Raw genomic sequence first — 20,698 nt, forward strand, 5'->3', positions numbered from 1 at the left:
CTCTAAATTTTGTACAGGGTACGATGAATGCCATTCAGTACAAAAAAGTGTTAAAAAAACATATTATTCCAACAATCGAGGACATTACGCAGTATACCGCGGACCCAATTTTTCAGGACGATTCTGCGCCGTGCCATAGAGCCCGCACTGTGAGTACAAATATATATATTTTTAAATGCATTTTGTGACCACATGATAAATAATTTATTGTTTTTTTATATATCAATGAATTCAAGGAGAAAATTGGCTTAAAATCGTTGACGTGGCCCGGGAATAGCCCTGATTTGAACCCGATAGAAAATTTATGGGCGATTATGAAAAAAAAAGTCGGGAAAAAAAAATCAAAAAACATTGAGGAATTTAAAAAAAACTTAATTCAAGTTTGGGAAGAAGAAATAACATCAGAAATTTTAGATTCGCTTTACGCTTCTCTAAATAATAGAATTTTACATGTTATAAAAAATAAAGGTGAATTCACTAAGTACTAAATATTTTTAAATGTTATAAATATGTTTAAATGTAAAATACTTTAATTTAAAATAAAGCGATAAGAACCTACTTCTTAAATATGAATTAAAAAATAACATGTCTTTTATTATTCCATCACAAACACTCGACCATAAATGAACCGTTATGGGTCTCTAAGGTTCGGGTAATCTGATACCTGATATATAATGGCAATTTCTAAGTACAATTCATGAGTAAGATTTTTTATTTTAACCTTGAAATAACGAGTAGTCATCACATATGTCAAACAATATAAAAAAAACTAATTAAATATCAAGAATAATTCATTATATGTCAATTTTAGTTTTTTTTGAGAACTCGTAAATTTATTTGTCTTGCGGTGTACATGAAAACATCTCCTCTGTATTTAGTTGAAATATCACTGAACTAGATTGCTAGTTTTCATTATTCACATTGAGTATTTCCTTTAAAACAACTCATCCATTCTCTTTCTATCTCTAAATAATATTCATATTTATTTTCTCTGCCAATGTTAGTAGTGAAAAATTTCATAGATATTTGTAAAACAATTCAAATAAGTAAAGAAATATATTACTAATTACCCGGATCACTAGAAGCTTGCGAAGGCGGGTTCACAGGTTTGTACAGAGTGTAGTCAGTGAACGAGGCTTGCTCCGTGACACACTCCAGGAGACCCTCACTCAGCAGGGACTGGCACACGGCTGTAGCCTCATTGCTGTAGTCAATTATATCGTAGAACAAATATTTAGTATTGAAATATCAGTGATATAAATAGTCATTATTATAGACCGGATTACATGCCATGTGTTTCATTGTTCAGGTCGGCTACAACTATTAAGATCTCTAAAAATAGCGCAAATATGTCCCATTAGCAGGTTTTCAGTAAACTATGCTATGACCTGTAAAAATAGCAAAAAGATGCTAATGCACATAATCCGGTCGCTAGTCAGTACGCTGATATAGTTTCATTGCTATTACCAATTTTGTAGACTTAAGCCTCATCCGTTGTTTATTAAAATAACAGGGGAATTGAAATATGTACCTGGATGAGACAAAGTGCTGCTCCTGTAGCCACTGGAGGATGTCTCCACCTCTCCAGACTCCGGGGTACCGAATCAGGCGATACCTGTTGGATAGTGGAGATTAACGTCAATATTACTTCCCGTTCTAAAAACTCTTCAATTTACTTCATATATGTTTAGGCAAATACAAATAAAAAAACAAAACTATCCATCGTGCCGCCCCGTAAGGGTAGGCAAAGAGGAAAGAATGCCATATCACTCTGTCTTTGGAAACAGACCTCTCTTCATCTGCAATCTTAAATTTTCTCATCCATGCACGACGTTTATTATGACTTTTGACATGTCTATCTTCAAGTATTTGTTGAATTTAGTGATGCGATGTCTTCCTCGATTTCTGTGGCCTTATTCTGTAACTAATTTGTTTCGTAAATTTATTAGTATTGTATACCATATTTATACCACTTTTAAGTTTCTCTCTACTGCTGGATATAGGCCTCTCCTAAATTTTTCCCTGTTTTTCTGTCATGGGCACTCTGTTTCCATCCATGTCCCACGAGTTCGACGATGTCGTCAGTCCATCTCCACTGTGGTTTTCCTACTTTCCTTTTATTTTGTAGGGTTTCCGATTTAATATTCTGAGGGTCCACCTATCAACTTCTTGTCTCGCCACATGACCAGCCCACTGGCATATTTGTCTTGCCACCTTTTCTGCAATATCAGTCATCTTTGTACGGCCCTCCCTTAGACCGTCAGGTACGTAGTGTCTGACCCAAAGTGAGCGGCTACAAACAGCATCTGCCCCCTATATTAGGGGAGCCGAAACTATAATCATCAACCCGCCTGGCAATTGTGGTGATTAAATGCCAAAAACCTCCATAACCAAAAAACCATGATCTCGAATTACAGAACCAAATTACCCCAGGTGAATAGATAGTAACTCAGAATCTCACACCGAAACTACACCAAAGATTCTGAGGAAGGCAAGCATAAAAAAAACAGAAATAATATAATATTTTAATAGCAACATATTATAATATGGGATAAAAATCTTAAGAGAGGTAATGTAGTAATATTTTCTGTGTACGAGGATTTGACCATACTCGAAACATTGTTGATAGATTGATCGAGTTATTCTAGAAGAATTGCAGACTGTCAGTAACGTTTTTTTGCCTTATTTTAAAAAATTGTTTCAAATTGAGAGCAGTACGCAAGTTCAAAGATTTAAGTATTATAAAGCTTGTCAGCTGTGAGTTTGAGTTTTAAATAGAGAAATAAAACAAGCTATCAATATTTTATTTTAGCTTTCTCTATAAAAAGTCTGTAATATAAAATTGTAGAAATGTTTGAAAAGTTTTCTTTGTTGAGTACTCAATTTACCTTTGTTGTTGTAGCGGCAGAGATTTACAGAGCTGTATGAAGATGTCGTGAAGACTGTGGGGCAGAGTCCTTCCTCCAGCGTTTGTTGCGCCACTCGGTGCTTCTTGGAGGAAGCCCGATTCACTGGATTCTTTTAGCAAAGTTTCCTGAAATTAAAAATATAAAGTAATCACTCGGACCTGCCAAGATCTCGAGTCCTCTAACTGACATTGATTATTCTCTTTTCAAAAAACCGATAAAATTATATGGATAAAATATGTTGAGGGTAAAATCCAAAGATTTAGATATTCTCAAAATACTGTTTATTGAGGTTTCATGTACCAAATCATTTTTATCATCGACAATATCGGTACATAATTAACTAAGGGAACTAAGGGATGCGGGATTGCCATGAGAGGAGGCGAGAAAGCTGGCTAGCGATAGGGTCTTTTTGACGCATTTAGCGATGTTCACATGCTCCACTTAGAAGTGGATGTGGAAAAGAAGAAGAAGGATTTTAAGCGAGCAGCCTAAAGCTAATATACTAACTTTTTACTAAAGTATTTGTGTATAACCACTTACCGACTTTTCTATGTGTCCCGGTTTCGAGATGTACCCGTCTCTTTGTCAGGACACCAATTAAACCAACATGCAAAACCTACTATACACCTTCACTATAGTTGTGGCTCAAAAATATAAAACCAACACGACATGCATTTTAATAAACAACCGTTACATGTACTGATTAAGTTATGAAAATATTTTATATTGTGGGAGAAATAGTTAAAAAAGAGGGAGGGGATGAAGGGAGGGACGTGAGTTGAATAGGTATAGGATGACCATTACAATGGAACACCGTATAAGGGGCCATATTGAAAGGTTGTTTGATTATTGATCAAAGGAAGGTTATTTTTTAAAGCTTTCCTAATGTGAAATATTTCCATATTAATATTTTTAATTGAATCGGCATTCACTTCGTAAAATAAAAATAAAACTTTGTTATTAGTGTTACACAATTTTATTCTTTTACAAGAACACAACTATAGTTTTAGGAGAGCACTCCTCCAATTGGGTGATATAAAACCCCCCGTCGATGGGAGGAGTGCTCTCCCGAAACTATAGTTGTGTTCTTGTAAAAGAATAAAATTGTGTAACACTAATAACAAAGTTTTATTTTCATAATAATTTATTTCCATATTTACTTTTAAACAAAAAATTTATGTTTATAAGTGAAAAATTTTTATGGAAGTTCATTGTAATTTATTATAGATATAAAAGACGAGTGATACTTTAATCCCCAAATTTAGAATATCCAGTGACCAGTTTCATCGCTTTCTCAACATCTTCGAAACTGGTATCTTTATTAAGAAATTCAGTGTATTTATACAAAACAGAGGTAAAGATATAGAATTCAAAATAATACGATAGTAAATCAAATTAAATTATTTTTGTCTTAAGGATCATTAACCAAGTGTTGCAGGTTAACTAATGAGTTGATATAATGATATTTCTAATGAGTTTAAGTATTGTAGATATTTATTATTTTTAACTGTCCCATCCTTCGTGAGTTTGATTTCTGTCAACTCATTAGTTAACTTGAAACACTTTGTTAATGATCCTTAAAAATAATTAAATTTAATTTACTATCATATAATTTTGAATTCTCTATCCTTACCTCTGTTTTGTATAAATACATTGAATTTCTTAATAAAGATACCAGTCTCGGAGATGTCACGAATACGATGAAACCGGTCACTGGATATTCCAAATTTGTGGATTAAAGTATCACTTGTCTTTTATTTCTATAAAAAATTACTTTTGGCCCTTTTTTATTTGTATGTAAAATTTAAACTCCTGCATCTTTATTAAAGTCATGATTAAAATTGATTAAGTGATTTGCGAATCCGAAGAAATTGTTATTCTGAAGACACCTCACATGTTCTTTAACACGAATATAAAAATTTCTTGACGTTCTTAATAGATGTTCTTCCAATATAAAAGTCGGTTAGTGGTTATTTACAAATATTTAATAACATTTAGTAAAATGTTTGACCACAATGTTAATGGTTTAAATTTTAATAATAAAGCTGATAAATCTATTTTAACAAAAGTTAGTTGTTGGCAGATTTTAACTTAAACAAAATAAATCTAGCGCATTTTTTAAATTATTGAGACCAGCTCCTGTGGCAGCTTATTCCAACTATCAACTATCCTATTGCTCGGGAAATGCTTCCCCAGGTTTAGGTTGAATCTGGTTTTCTCCAGCCTGAGACTGTGGCTTCGAAGTCGAGCATCCCGTAGCTGGTTGATTCTTTGCTTCACCTTCAAATTATTCTGCAGCAGGTGCAGGTCTCCCTGAGCGGCGTGCAGCGAGCCGAGCAGCACGCGCGCGCAGTGAGTGCACACACGCAGGCCGCCCGCGCAGCCGAACAGGTGGCCCGGTACGCGGTGCGAGCAGCAGCGCGCGCAGAAGATCTGCCCGCACACGCGGCAGTGGTGGCGGCGCCGGAAGGCGGAAAAGCGCGCGCCGCACTCGTAGCACTCGCGCGATACGTGGTCAGGCATCCAGTAGCGCGCGTGCTCCGTGTCCGCATAGCGCGCCGCTCCCTGGAATACGAAAAACCGATGTATAATAATGGAAAAGGTGAGGGTTGAAATAAACAACGCATCATCATGTTTATTTTGTCACTATGTTGTATTTTTTTACGTGTAAATGTTTGTTGTCACGGCTGGCTAAGTTTAAACCACAACCGGCGACTATAGAGTATATATATATATATATATATACTCTAAGGGTCTAACACTTACATTGAAAGTAGTAATATAAATCCAAAAATAAGTTTAAATTCAAAATAAACATAGATAATAACAATAATTAATGATGACTTCACACAAATATAAAAATAGTATGTAAATAAAACAAGGTGTGTTTTTATTTTAGTATTATTGATGCCAGTAATATGCTTATTATTAGCTTTAAAATTCATAAATATTGACTATTTATGTAGTTATTTATTTATAAATTTGAATTAACCACTTTAACTTAAAAGTTATACATCGACCGGTCTCGAGGTAACTTCCTCATCACCAGAACTAAAACTAACTTAGAATTACTCGCGTTGCTTTTTATATTATAAAATATTGTATGAGAGAAACAGAAGAATGAAAGGAGAGAGAGAGAGGATTCATAACCGGGTTATGGTCCCGTGATAGTATTGTGGAGTCACGGGCCAAAGGTTCGAGGTTCAAATCCGACTCTACCACAACTCGATTACCATTTTTCCAGCACAACTTATTTACGACTTTTAGGAAATGGTCTGAAAATTTAAATATCTGAGTAATTAATAAGAACTCCGATATTTTTTTTTCTTTCAAAAAACAAAAAAATAATATAAATCATAACGGGAATATTTTTAAAAGAAGACTCAAAGTTAAATTCAATTGATTATTTATCATGGTTTTGAGATATAAGATGATTCACGAGTTCCGAGAAGTTATTTTTGATGAGACATCCTTTATATTATGTTCTTTGATTCTAATTTTAAATTTAGATGATGTTCTTCCAATATAGAAATTTGGGTAATTTAAACAAATAAATTTTAATATACAAAAGTGATTTAAACAAATTTATAAATAAGTATCTGTTCTGGCATCGAGACAACACTATAACGTAGGCAAAAAGGTCCATAACCTTTTGCCAGAATCGTGGAAAGACGGGAGTGTTGTCAAGTTGCGGAAGGTGTTGACCTCGCTCTTTCATGACATTGGTCGTAGGGAGTCAGAAAAGTTGATGCATGCCACGGATTGGAGAACCTTACTGGATGTCAAAAATAAAATATAAAAAATAATGAATAATTTAAAAAATATATATTTATAGATGACAACCATGAAGTTTCGCATAAATAAATTGTCTATGTTTTAATGAATGTATGTATGTGTATGCGCATGGGTGTATGTACGTGTGTGTGTATGTACATGTATATATATGTGTATATTTATATTTACATGTGTGTATATATGTGTATGTCTGTATGTATATGAATCAAAATGTGTATCCGAATAAGTTTATATTTTGTTTGTCTGTGCTCTATATTAATTTGTTAAGTATTATAATATATTAAAATGTAATTGCCTAGCTTGGAACGGGGTATGTACCCTTGTTAGCTGGGCAAAGTGAATATGGAATTGTATTTTGATTTAAAAAAAAAAAAAAAAAAAAAAGTAAGTGTAAAATGTCATACCACAACATGAATAATGTTTTTGATATAAAAATATATATATATCTATATATAGCATCAGGGGGCGTGCTAGAAACATGACATTGCATACTTTTAGCAAGCTTATTAAAATTTGGTTCATAGCTACTTACAGCTAATCGTAAACATGCTGCCAAATAGTAATCTGTCAAATGGGAGCGATGTTTTGATTTGATTGCATTCATCACAGAAAATGTATATTCGCAGGAAAGTCGATACAAAAAAGCAACAGGCTACTAGAATTAGATGCGAGGTCCACCGCGGTCGATGCTTTGGCCATCCATCTTATTGTTGTTTGGCTATTTTAATACTTGATTAGTTGTATTATTTTAATGTTATGTATGTATAATTACATAGGTAATCCTTAACCTTTAAGTCACCATGTTCTGTCTCAAAATGAGTGTTAGGTTTTATATTTTTGTGCAATTACTAATATGGTGAAGGTGTATAGCGGGATTTTGTTAGGTTTTATATTTTTGTGCAATTACTAATATGGTGAAGGTGTATAGTGGGATTTTCATGTTTGTGTAAAAAATGTCCTGACGAAACCAGTAGAAATAGAAAGTCACTAAGGGTGATATACAACTATTTCAGCATCATCATTCCCCTTTCCGCACCCAGTGGTCCATAGGGCACTAAATTGGTACAGTCAATGCAGCGTGTGTTTTGGATGTTTTGATAGTAAAACTGCAGTGGCTGCCTTAGTTTTTTGGTAGACTTTAACTGGATTTTTTTGCAACAGAGATGGAAAGCATTTTTGTGAAGGGAATATGGATGTCTAAGCTTTTACAGGGCTTATGACAATACCTAGACTACCATATTCCCTTCTCAAAAATATTTTTTCTCTCTGATGCAACAAATTTATATATAATTCTATCCTAACCAGAGGACGCTCCATATTCATTTTCTAATCCACTAGTTTTAATAGATTCTCTGGTACTAAATATGTATACTTATTTATGCAATAAGTTTATAAAATAAATAAATGCTTTTTTAAGCAATAACACTGTATCTATAGATTCATAAGCAAAAACGCAGTGTAGATATAACATAAGCTGGTTTTATGCTTAGAAACAATTGACATACTGTGTTTTTACTAATGATTATTTACAGTTTTTTTTTTTATTTGCATAAAGTTGATAAATACTAAAAAGTGTCATTTCTTAAAATATTACATTTGAAAATAGCTGTCTTTTTGCTTACGAGATCAGTATACATCTCATGCACACATGCTAATTATTCCGACTTCTGACATGTCCATCTTCAAGTCTTCCTTAATTTCTGCATCCATAAAAATTAGCATCGTAAATATTTTTAGGTGTTCTTTCGCTGTCTATTGGCTCTACATATCCAAACCAACGCAGAACTCCTTTCTTGATTTTGTCAATAATGCTTAGTACGAATCTCGACATTCAATTCTCTGCCTTCATAAAGTGGTTAAAGTGTTAGACTGTCATGCAAAAGATTTATATTGGTTGCTACAGATTATCAGAACACATTTGAAAATAAAATTACACAACATACTTTGGTTATGAATTATTAATTAACCCCTAATTCATTTATATCATCGGGATTGTAGAGCAATGACGTACGTGATTTTCTTCAACTTTACGTGGCGGTAAATATTTTTTTTTACACTTTATGTCACAACTTGATGAGTAAAAAAGTATACCATTTGATACTTGGGTTAGTTACATACATTTTTTTTTCAAACCTGGAAAAAAGCCTTTATATAACTTTTTCAATATCAAATATAAAAGAAAGTCAATGTCGCATTTTTCACACATCGCTGCCCAAGTTCTTGTATGTTCAATAGAGCATTTTGCAAATTTGCCGACATCCATCGTTGTTCTACGATCCTGACGATATGAATACCTTGTTTAAAATTACCACAATATCTCACTGTCAATTGACTATCTCTTTGATAAAAGTACAGGTTGTGTCCTGAAACCAGTTAATATTTATTTATTGAGTATGCAGACAATTGGTAGAATTCCATATTAAATTTGGTAATGCATAAAACACGGTTTATCGGATTTTAATTCTACTTTATTTTTTTAAATATACAAGAGGGTATATTGTGACGTGTTTTGTCTTGTTAGGAAATTCTCAAATATTTGAAATATGAAGAAACACTTCAAACGTTTAAAAATGTCCTAACAAGACGAAACGCGTCACAATATACCCTCTTGTATATTTAAAAAAATAAAGTAGAGTTAAATCCAATTAACGTGTTTTATTTTGGAAACATTACCAAATTCAGTTAATATTTATTGGTTAAGATATTATACTTGACGATTTTAAACAAAGCGTTAATACATATGAATGATTTAAGCGCGCATAAAGTGTTGTTGAAATTATGAAGTAAGCTAATTATTAAAAATTACAAAAAAGGAAGCTTAAAACAACCATAACACATTTTTGTTCATGCTGAGCGTTATTTGGTGGCATAATTATGTATAGTATGAGATTTTCATTTCTCAACCAGACAATATTCTCAAAGTAAAACATGGACTAACTCTTCGGTCTAGTTACGAGAGAACCCTTTTAATACTTAAGTAGCTTTTCTTTATTTACTTTAAATCAAGATTGAATTGTCACTATCTGAATATTTGAGTTTATCCATTCACCTTCTTTTTTCCTTCCCCTCCCCTCCTCTCCTCATATTAATAACATAGATTTTTAGTTTACTTTTATATAAAATTATGAGATTCAGTTTATGAGTGTTAATACCTAGAATATGTCCGTATACTTCTTATATTCTCAAACTGAATAGTTTGGGTAAGTAGGAAGAAATTGCCTTAAGGCAATATGCCTGTCCTTGTATGTGTACAAAATGTATATGTATAAAGTTTTACAATAGTAAAATTAAGAATAACAATAAAAAAGGAAAATAAACATAATCAATACTATAAAAAATAACAGACCATTCAAACTAATAGAATCATTAAAATTAATAGAGAATAACAATTGGAAGATGGTCCATAAAGTGATTAAAGCTATGAATAATGAAACAAAATAACAGTTTATTTAAATAATAAACAAAACATCAAAATGCATAAAGAGGAAATAAGAATAAGGAAGGAAAGAAATAAAGGATACAATAAATTATTTCATTTGAATCAACGAGTGCAAGAAGTCATTGTCAAATTAGTTGCTTAACGGGACGGAGAGTACCTACGCGCAAATTGTGAGTCAAATGCAAATAAAATTGTAAATGAGATCTTGTAATTAGTGCATTTTAGAAATGGCAGTTCGACTTAAGGTAAGTAATGTTATTGTTAATGATACACACCGAGCTTTTTAATGCAACAAGGCTACTTATTCTCCTCAGTACATTCTGCAGGCTCGGCCCTTCGCCCTCCTCGGGGTCCGCGTCCGGGGGCACATCCCCCTCGGACGGTTCGGCCGTCGCCGGGCGATCGGGCCCGGGGCTCGGCTCCGCCACGGCGGGGCGCGAAAAGTTGAATATCTTCGAGAACAAAACGGCTACCCCGGAGTCATTCTCCTCCGGAGAGAGGGGTGGAAAGTTCGTGATTTGCGAGACGAATTCACTACGTCTTTCCATTTTAAGAACAAAATGGAATTAAATTGCACGGACGATCTTGATTAATATTATTTCAAAAAGGTTTTATGGCTGCCATAATTAAGTTATTTTTAAATACTGCACAAAGCCGTTTATTACAGAGTTTGACATAAGAAAAGTTTGACGTTTCGTCCGTGTAATGACAGTAATGACACAATGACAGCAAAATTGACAGTTGACAGCAATTATAATGTTACCAGAAGTTAGACATACCCTGGCCACTTCAATGCTGCAGGTGTCCATAATTGGTCTATGGTGTACGTCAAGTTTGGTAATTTTTTTGTCTAATTATTTTTGTAGGTATTTTCAATAATCAAGATGAGTCTATATAGTGTGAGTATATTCTTCTTTTTTTCCGCATCCACTTCTAAGTGGAGCATGTGAACATCACTAAACGTCTCCGCAGGAGATTATATCGCTTGCCAGCAAATTCACCTCCTCCCATGTCAATACCACGTCCCTTGGTTCCGCCGAGTAAAGCCGGAGAAAAGATCTTTCAATAGGTGTCAAGTTGTAATGGTTAGAGGTTATGAGTCACTGCCCTTTTCTCCAACTTCTGGAGTTCCCCAGGGGTCTCACCTAGGTCCATTGTTATTTCTAATTGTTATTAACGACCTGTCAAATAAATTAAAATGTATGTCTCTCTTGTACGCTGATGACCTGAAAATATTTAATACAACTGATAGAGTGGAGGATTGTGTTAAACTGCAGACTGATTTGCAAACTTTATTGAGTTGGTGCCATAAAAACGATATGCAATTGAACATTAAAAAGTGCTACTCTATCAGTTTTACTCGTAAAATTAACCCAATATTTTTTTACTACTCTCTTGGTGATAAAATATTAAGTAGAGTTAACATTATTAAGGATCTCGGGGTTTATTTTGACACAAAATTAAATATTAAACATCATATAGATTACATAACTCGTAAGTCACTTAAGCTACTGGGGTACCTAAAGAGAGTAACCAAACCCTTTAAAAAACCGGAAGCGGTCATATGTCTATATATGAGTATGATTCGCAGTAATCTTGAGTATGCCTCATGCGTATGGAGTCCGCAATATCAAAACCATATAAATTCAATATAATCTGTTCAAAAAAAGTTCTTAAAGTACCTTTTGTATAAGTTCCAAATTTCTAACTAACGTTCAAATTTAAATTACGAGCAACTTCTAACTCTTTTTCATTTTAATTCTCTGATAAAACGCCGCGTTGTTTTCGATATAAAATTTCTGTATAAAATATTAAACTACAAAGTAGATACTAACCTTTTAAATAAATGCAGGATTGAGAACACTCAGACATCGGGAAATATTTAAACTGCCTTTGTTTTCAAATAATGCTACATACCACACACCTATGGCCCACATGTGTCGGGAATATAATATATACTGCCAAAACAATAAAATTGTCATTTTTCGTAATACTCTCTCAGCTTTTGCGAATAATCTCTTAGGAATAAATCTTATTCAATAAGTACACACGTACAACTTATTTTTGTTGCATTGTATCCTGTATAAACAAAAATATTTAAAAATATCTATTACAATTTAACGTATAAATCTATTTTGTGTAATTCTATAATTGAAGATATATATGCACGTTAAATTTATTTCGACGAATGCTTTTAAATTGTATGTTTTCTAGCATGTATCTTTGTTGAATTATCTAATAAAATAAATAAATAAGACGTGTAAACTTGTAGGTGTGAAGAAGAGACAGCTTAAGTTAAGGCTCTCTTGAGGAATCCGCAGCACATGATGAAGCCAGGTCCATCGTCGCATCCTCAAGACGCTCGTTATTGGAGGCTGCTGTTTCATTTGTTTATACTCTTAGGCCTAATTTATTTATTTATTATGATGTAAAAATGTAGAAATTTTCTAATCCTAGTTTAAGTTTGTATTTATTTTTTGATGTAGATGAGCCTGCATGTACTCATATACTCATTTACTCTCATTGTTATTTTTTATTACTTCTATATAAAATATTTACTCTGAATATGCCGCCATTTATTTTACAAACGCTCCGCCTAAGTGATTTTTCAAAGTACCTACTTTAATATTTCAAATTCTAAAAATACCTCATTCAAAATAAATCCAACTGTCTTTTTGACAGTGCTAAAATCTAAAATTGTCCAAAATGTCGACTGCATCTGCTCATTGTTATTCTCCGATACGATCTTAATTAGCTTTTTAAAAAAAATTATCAGTTTCGGTTGAGATTTAGTTCTACATTTGAGTTTTTTAATATCTGTTATTTGTTGATATCTTTGAAATTTGAGACAAAAGGTCTCCAATGCTATGGTTATGTTTCAATCCTTCGATAGATTGTAAAATTTTGAGTGAGTCAGCTGTTAATATACTTCAAATTACAACGATAACAACTTATCACTGTTTGTAAAAAGTAAGAGTCTATTTGATTAATCATTATTACTATATTATGTTATTATAAGCATAAGAAAATGTACCATTTAAATTCGTCAGTATTTTCAGAGGTAAGTAAATAAACAAAGCAAGTACATGCAAACATAACACTGTAAAATTTTCGCGATTTAACTCACGAGTATTTTTTGTAAGTAATGTTTTATTTCCGTTTAATTAATCATTGTGATTTTATTTTACTTCTGATTTCTCATATATATTTTTACCTGTAAACAATAGGGAATCAATCTCATAACTAGTTTTTTTAAAATTTGATTACCATAATTTAGCCCAGTTTCTTTTTTATATATCAATTAAAATAAAAAAAAATTCAACTTTCTGCACATTTTTACAGTTGCCAAATGGCAATTAAAAATCAATTATTTACTTCTTCCTCATATTGCTTTATTATTCTTATTCTCTCTCCGAGATCTTTGTGAATGTGATTTGAAATATTTTCCGCTTGCTTTATTATTTCGAGCCATTTTTAGCATTTTGTATGTTTACAGTACCCAATAAGTAGTATTTTCATTGTTTTAACACATGTTTCTGATTGTATTTAAATATCAACGAAATACAAAAAGGTGTACCCCACCGCGTAATGGCCGAGATGCTCGCCTCATACGCAGGTTTCTGGGTTCGATTTCTGATGAGATTACAAAAATGAAATCTGATTTTTCTCGAGCCCGGGAGTTTTAGTTATATTTTTTTATTTCTAGAAACCCATTAGGATTATATAAGATATATTATAAGGTCTAGTCATGTTATGTCTCGTCCGGTTAGTGTAGTCATTATGTGCTTTTTCATGTTGTTTTTAAATTTGTCTTCAGTGTATTTTTCAAGTGGTAAGGTAAGTCATTGTAGTAAAGTTCATTATATAGTATTTTTAACTGTCCTGCGTTTGTCGTTGTCTGGTATTATATTTGCGTATGTCAGCATTTTTGGTTATGTCAAACTGGTGTGTTTTTTTATACAGTTCAGTCGTAGGGTAAGTTGTACGTTAGTTTGATTATTATATTTTGTTGTCTTTGTATCCTTGTTATTTATTTATTTATATATGCGCCCAATGGGCATTTTTAAGGACATATTTGTTCATAGAAAATTATTTCAAAAGAAAGTAGAAAGACACAATGGTATATAGCAGACTTGGTGGGAGTAGAAACGGGCGATAGGTGTTTATAATTGAATTTGATTCAGTGATCGTATGAAAGAAGACAACTTGTTATTAAAGAAATAGTTAATCCCACGTATCAGATATATTTATATAGTATATGGTATTGTTCCTATAGAACCAACCCTTTGAACTTGTTCGAAGATGGTAAATGGTAATTATATTGATTTATTTAAACATTTCATGATATATACAATTTTTTTTACTTTGCCCAGCTGTATAAAACAGTACTTTATGATTTTCTTGTTATATTACTTTAAAATATTTTATTATTTAATTTAATTTTTACATTTATTCATAAATAGTGTATAATTTTTAGGTTTAATTTTTGTTTATAAATCTTGGGTAAAATGTAATTTATGTTTTGAAAAAAAAAAATTAAACCAAAAATGTTAATAAAATTTGTATAAAACCACTCACCGACTTATCTGTCTACCGGTTTCGAGACGTAACCCGTCTCTTCGTCAGGACAACAACACTACACCAACATGCAAATATCACTACACACCTTCACCATAGTAGATTTGAAAAAATATAAAATCGACATGCAGGTTAGACACATGCTTCACTACGCCACCACCGAGGGTTGGTGTAGTGTTGTTGTCCTGACGAAGAGACGGGTTACGTCTCGAAACCGGTAGACAGATAAGTCGGTGAGTGGTTTTATACAAATTTTATTAACATAATATTAAAATGTTGGACCACAAAGTTAATGCTTTGAATATTAATAATACAAAAATGTTAATATTATAAATTTTTGTAAAAGGCAAATTTGCCATATATGTTAGTAAAATAAATCAAGACTGGTATGTTTGTTGGGAGACCTAAGAATGTCTGTCTTGTTACCGGTTACCCGGAAGGTGATCATGTAGCTCAATTTGCTTTTAGCATAAGCTTCGTACTTCGTGATTTTTTCCTTTTTCGGTATGAGGTCTTTAATTTTGTAGAAGAGGTTATGTTATGATTCCATGTTCTGTGAGAAATAAATAAAAAAAAACAAACCTATGCCAGTTACATAAACTATCTTATGTTAAAAACAACAACTTTCAGGACAGCGGATTAACAAATTTTTAAGATATTCATTAGAATTAAGGATATAGTTGGTAAACTTGATGTAGTAGCAAGAAATGTGTGTAGTTTGTATGACTGTCATTGAAATATAAGCTTTATAATAATTATTACTTCCGAGGGAGTCATCGTATTGTATTGTATGCAGTCATATACAAAGAAATCAGTTTTAGTTCATCAAAACCAAATAAATAGTTTAGTATTTCACTCTTCTATAAAACACCCCCGGGGCTTTTATTTATGTTTGAATTTATAGAATTATTATTAATATTTAAAAAATGACTATTTACAACAATATGAACTTATTTTATAGGTTTTTATGGATCCCGAGAATCTTTAATGGAACAAAAATTACTACAAAATGTACCACCCTGATGATGATGTTGCGGGGGGCGATCGAGAGCAGAACGATGAAGATCCCCCGCATGGTCCCGATGAAGTCCTCATGGCTAGTCCTGAACTATCAGGTGAACCTGCAGCGGCGGACATACCGCAGGTTGATGGAGGCCCGAGGATTATTCCTGAAATCAACATGGATATTAGTGCGGAGGAAGAAAATAATTTGGCCCAAGCTCCTGCGCATCTAGTAGATTTGGTTTCAGAAGATGAAAATATTCCGAGTGCACCTATTTTAGTCGTTAATGATGATCCTATTGCTGTTAATGGTGAAGACAACTCCGATGATCCGCTCAGTGAAAATGAACCTCCAGCAAAGATGGCAAAACTTGATCAGTCTCTAGGTGATGATTCCGACGGTCAGACTTGTTCTATATGTCTAGATACTTGGACAGTGTCCGGGCCTCATAGAATCGTCTCTCTCAAGTGTGGCCACCTCTTCGGCCATTCCTGCATCGATCGTTGGCTTAAACAAATGAATAAAACGAATCGTTCATGTCCCACGTGTAAATGCCGCGCGACCAGCAAAGATCTGCGTTTCATATATGCCAAGAAAATAGCGATGGCTGATAATACAGAAGTTGAAGACCTTCGAACGCAGTTAGAAAATACAAAAACAGAAAAAAACCGACTGGAAATGGAGTTGCAGAAATCTATTTTGAGCCAACAGTTGTTTTTTAACAAAATCACAAACTTAGAGCGTGAAATTTCTCAGTTAAAAAAGGTTTGCAATGAACCGGCGCCGGCACTTCCCAAGTCTTGGAAATTGGCATTGCGCGCTAATATCGAGATGATGCCATCGAAAGATGCTTCGTGCCGCGTTCTCGCGTACAACAGCCGCAGTAGAGACTTGTATGTCTCGCAGATGAGCGTAAACAGTTTGTTTCCCGGATATGCTATGCGAAAGATTAGTTGCGTCGACTGGAAGCTCGGGAAAATGGTTCATTTGCATCCTAAATTAATCAGAGATGCTTCTTATTCTGCCTCTAACGACCTATTAATGACGGTGGGCTTAGATAAAACCGTTAAACTCGTGCAAGGTACAAATGAAATGATAACGACAACTATTACGGCGGATATTCCTCTGTGGTCTTGCTGTTGGGAAGAATGTAACTCCAATCGGCTTTATGTCGGCGGCGTTGGAGGTCTCGTCTTCAAATACGACATCAGACAAACTAGAACGTGCATCACGAGTATCTCTCCAGAATCTGATATGTCACCAGTTGTGTCATTGACTAACATTTCCAACGGTGTTCTTGCGTGCCATTTGAATTCATTCCGCGCACATTGTAATCGAGGCAGTGGGTACGAGTCCAGACAAATGTCAATCGACGGATCACTATTATGCGTGAGGCACAATCCGGTGACGGAAGATATATTAGTCTCTTGTCGGCCGTCTTCTGGCTATCAGCGCAGTCGACACACCGTGTGCAAGATAGATTTACAAGATAATTTTAATTTTGTCATTAAAAGAAGATTTGAAGCTTCGAATGTGCAGTCCTTAATGGCGCGTTCGGCGATTTTTTCAATAGGTGATGATGAATTCGTAGCGGCGCACAGTGAGTCGGAAAAAGCAGTCTGCGTGTGGTCCGTTGCCAGTGAAAAGCGAGTTAGTTTCCTAGGTGCCAGTGATAATGTTGTTGATATTTTGCCTCTAAAAAAAGAATGTGGAGATTTAAGCCATCTCGTGACATTATCACCATCAAAAGTGCGGATCTACGAAGCTGTCTTCGGTCAGGACTAATCATCGATAAGTAATAATATGATTAAGGACAGTTATTTTTGTAGAATAATGCTAATGCGTGAAGATTGTAAATAAATATGATGTATTGTGTTATTTTTTATTAAATTTCAGCCATCACAGGATATCGTTTTCTTAAATATATACATAAGTGTTTTGTAAGGACTGAAAATCCGCTCTTAATAAAAGAGTTTTAAGAATTCCATTTTAACTAAAGCAAGATCACACTGTTAAATGAATATTCCAAGACTCAACTCAGGAGTAAGTTGTATCCAATCTGTAGTTATTTAATTTCTTATATATTTATTTATTTCAGGCGTCTTGGCGCAGTTGGTTAGATGGGTATCTGCGAAACTGGCGTCGCGGGTTCGATTCCCGCCAGTTGCAAGCTATAAATCCAAGAATGATTTTTCCCTCAATTGGTCTGGGTGTTGTGGTGTATTTTTCATTACTTCCTTCCACATCCTCTCTTTCCCACCTGCTGACGAGACTCTAAAGTAGAGGCTTAACGGGTTATTACTTTTAAAAAAAAAAACAATACTTTTTCTTTATGAATTCCTCGCTTAGCGAACCATTAAGTTATAACAGGGTTATTTTCACAAGTCAGGAATAAGGTTACAAATGCTATATGTATTTAGAGCGGATTTTTACGATTCTCATGAACTATCAATGTCCAACAATGTTTGAGTATGTCCAAATGCCTGCAGACTGGCTGGATTTCCTCCCTAGGGAGTTGTTCATATTTAAATTTATTGCAACAGAGAGGGAAAATATTATTAAGAAGGGAATGTGGAAGTCTAGGCATTTACAGGGCTTATGACCTGTCATTGGCTGGTTTAAGTGGCCACTTTACACACTATGTAACATTCACCATTCTGCCCATGTTTGAACATCCACATTTCCTCAACTCTTCCATCTGTTGACTTTTGTGAAGTAATATATGTATATGTATGTATAAAATATAATATAAATATGTATGTGCGAATATATATGTATATATGTGTGTGAATGTATGGTTATGAATGCACTACAAATGCCCCGACTCAACACGGATTTTCTAGCGAGTCGGAGCAAGTTCACAGACATGGGTCGTTCCTGATTGTGTCGCTTTAAACTGTGTCTCTGTCCTTAACAAATTTATGTATAATGTAATTAATAAATAAATAAATAAAAGGAGCTGAAACCTTTATTATATGGGTGAGATTCATCCGGCTGAACCAAATCACCTACTAGGCAACGCTTGAAAACAATTTTTCAATTGTTATACTTCTTCTTTTACCAGGTAGTTAATTCAACAATGTTTGAGCATGTCCAAATGCTCAAAAATGTTTTCCCTCTCTGTTACAATAAATTTAACTATCAATGTATTCATTTATGATTTTTCAATAAGAAAAAGAGCATGTTCAAAACGGCTGACAGTTGGAGTCACGTCATGCCCGTCGACTGCGCTTCTAATAAATATTGCATACAAGTAAGTCGCAAAAATGACATTCGTGCCTTTTGTTCCATAGGGTGCGAAATGTCTCATTTTCGGATACAAAATATGCATATTTTAAACCTTTGTAGAGAATTTATCTGATGTCACATGAAAAAAATATTGATACAGTTACCATTGTAACTTTTTGCTTATAAAAATAATAAAAAAACATGAAAGGACCCTATTATTTTTGTTATGTATATTTGATTACACGATGATTACATGTGGATAACAACTTCCAATCGGGTTGTGGTCCCGTGGCTAGTGTCTCGGACTCAAGGCTCAAAGGTCCGTGGTTCAAATCGAGATATTGAGTTATTTACAACTCGTTGAAAATGGCCCTCAAAATGAAATATTTGGGTAAATCATAAAAACGCAAATATTTCTTTTCAATAAAAAAAAACTTCACAGCCTGACAATATTTAAATTTAAGAATGACAGCTACCTTTTAAGCATTATTCAAATCAATACTAATTGTTTATAATAAAATTGTTTATATTATTATTAACTTAAAACTGAAATTATTTGTATCACTTATAATATAAATCTGCCCATTCTTCGGATAAAGAGAAAAATCTTATTTTACAAAGTTGATTTCAGTACAAGCACTTTGATTTTTACAAATTACTTATCGTTGCCTGAATTTGAATACAACGTAAGTAATTTTTTTCTGTATTTGAGATTATGATTGAATATTTATCACTGAACAAAATAGCATCTATCTCTGTTATCTGTTATTTGAATGAAGACATTGTGGACGGAAAAGAGATAAAACACGCTTTTCAAATAACACATCTTAAAGAAGATGCATATTCCTTGTTATACGGCGTAAGTACGGTGGTCAGTAGTACATGAGTTTACATTTGTTTGGATAAAAATAAATTTAAAGATAAAAATAAAATAAAATAAAGATCAAATATCTTTTTAAAATTTATAATGTTTTATTATCTCCTGTAAAATTATAATTTAAGTATCTAAATTAAGGTGTCATTATAGTGTCAATGTGTTCTTCCTTCGCTGACTGATGATACATTTATATATAGCATTGATTGTATTGTAAATTATCAGTAAGAGGCATATATTTTTTTAATAAAGCTCACTTATTTTTGAAATATTGTTTTATTTTGTAATCTATATCATATTTTTTCTGGAACAAGCTGGCAGCTAACATTAGACTAATTGTGAGATAACTCATCCCAAATCAACAATTAAAATAAAATAGCAATTTGTAAATTATTATTTTTTGTTCTAAATTTACCGCTACATAGAGGGAAAACATTTTTGAGAAGGGAATATGGAAGTCTAGGCATTTACAGGGCTTATGATCTGTCATTGGCTGGTTTCTGTTGCCACTTTACACACTGTTACATTATTTCCGTTTTCCCTCTTTGTTGCTACAAATTTAGATCTAAATTACTGCCTAGGAAGGAAATCCAGCCCGTCTTCAAACATTTGGACATACTCAAAACACTGTTGATTATTCTTTTTTGTATTCATTATATATGAAATATTTTTATTTACTTTTTAAATCTAAGTTGTTTGATGCCTGAGAATTTCCTCATTGCTGTTGGTGAATTTTTTCCCAATTATTTGATTGCTGTTTAAAAACAAACATCAATTGAAATAATTTGTAAAAAATGGCTTCAGATGTGGGTCTCAAGAATGAATTTTAATCACTATGTTTGAAGTAGTAAAGTTCAATTTTTTGCAGATGT

General features: G+C 33.3%; 2 protein-coding genes across 4 annotated transcripts; one reads left to right on the forward strand and one right to left on the reverse strand.

Annotated features, from left to right (window-relative positions):
- Window positions 1–850: 850 nt before the first annotated feature.
- On the reverse strand, window positions 851–10,873 carry LOC148285427 (putative 1-phosphatidylinositol 3-phosphate 5-kinase). The gene is made up of 5 exons (XM_088225262.1): window positions 10,419–10,873; window positions 5,190–5,474; window positions 2,889–3,034; window positions 1,532–1,615; window positions 851–1,204 (listed from the first exon to the last, which is right to left on the reverse strand). The coding sequence occupies exons 1-5, from the start codon at window positions 10,689–10,691 to the stop codon at window positions 1,063–1,065; spliced, it is 930 nt and encodes a 309-aa protein (XP_088081388.1). The 5' UTR covers window positions 10,692–10,873; the 3' UTR covers window positions 851–1,062.
- A 1,947-nt stretch (window positions 10,874–12,820) lies between these two features.
- On the forward strand, window positions 12,821–17,628 carry LOC148285428 (E3 ubiquitin-protein ligase RFWD3-like). Of its 3 annotated transcripts, none has more exons than XM_088225282.1 (2): window positions 12,821–13,113; window positions 15,683–17,628. In XM_088225282.1, the coding sequence occupies exon 2, from the start codon at window positions 15,731–15,733 to the stop codon at window positions 17,507–17,509; it is 1,779 nt and encodes a 592-aa protein (XP_088081408.1). In that variant the 5' UTR covers window positions 12,821–13,113; window positions 15,683–15,730; the 3' UTR covers window positions 17,510–17,628. The 3 variants fall into 3 exon arrangements, with proteins under 3 accessions (XP_088081408.1, XP_088081425.1, XP_088081415.1); XM_088225299.1 differs by having other exon boundaries at window positions 13,059–13,204; XM_088225289.1 differs by lacking the exon at window positions 12,821–13,113 and adding an exon at window positions 13,192–13,281.
- Window positions 17,629–20,698: the final 3,070 nt, after the last annotated feature.

This window comes from Micrasema longulum, unplaced genomic scaffold (genome assembly GCF_059751315.1).
Source record: "Micrasema longulum isolate JH-2025_06_02 unplaced genomic scaffold, ASM5975131v1 h1tg000036l, whole genome shotgun sequence".
Lineage (NCBI taxonomy): Eukaryota > Metazoa > Arthropoda > Insecta > Trichoptera > Brachycentridae > Micrasema > Micrasema longulum.

Excerpts from the sequence above, each read along its gene's own strand:
- LOC148285427 (XM_088225262.1), bottom strand. The coding sequence starts at position 10,691 with ATGGAAAGACGTAGTGAATTCGTCTCGCAAATCACGAACTTTCCACCC. Across the intron at positions 5,475-10,418 it reads TTGTTGCATTAAAAAGCTCG|GGAGCGGCGCGCTATGCGGA; the intron begins GTGTGTATCATT and ends TTCGTATTCCAG. Across the intron at positions 3,035-5,189 it reads TGCTGCAGAATAATTTGAAG|GAAACTTTGCTAAAAGAATC; the intron begins GTGAAGCAAAGA and ends TTTTAATTTCAG.
- LOC148285428 (XM_088225282.1), top strand. The coding sequence starts at position 15,731 with ATGTACCACCCTGATGATGATGTTGCGGGGGGCGATCGAGAGCAGAAC.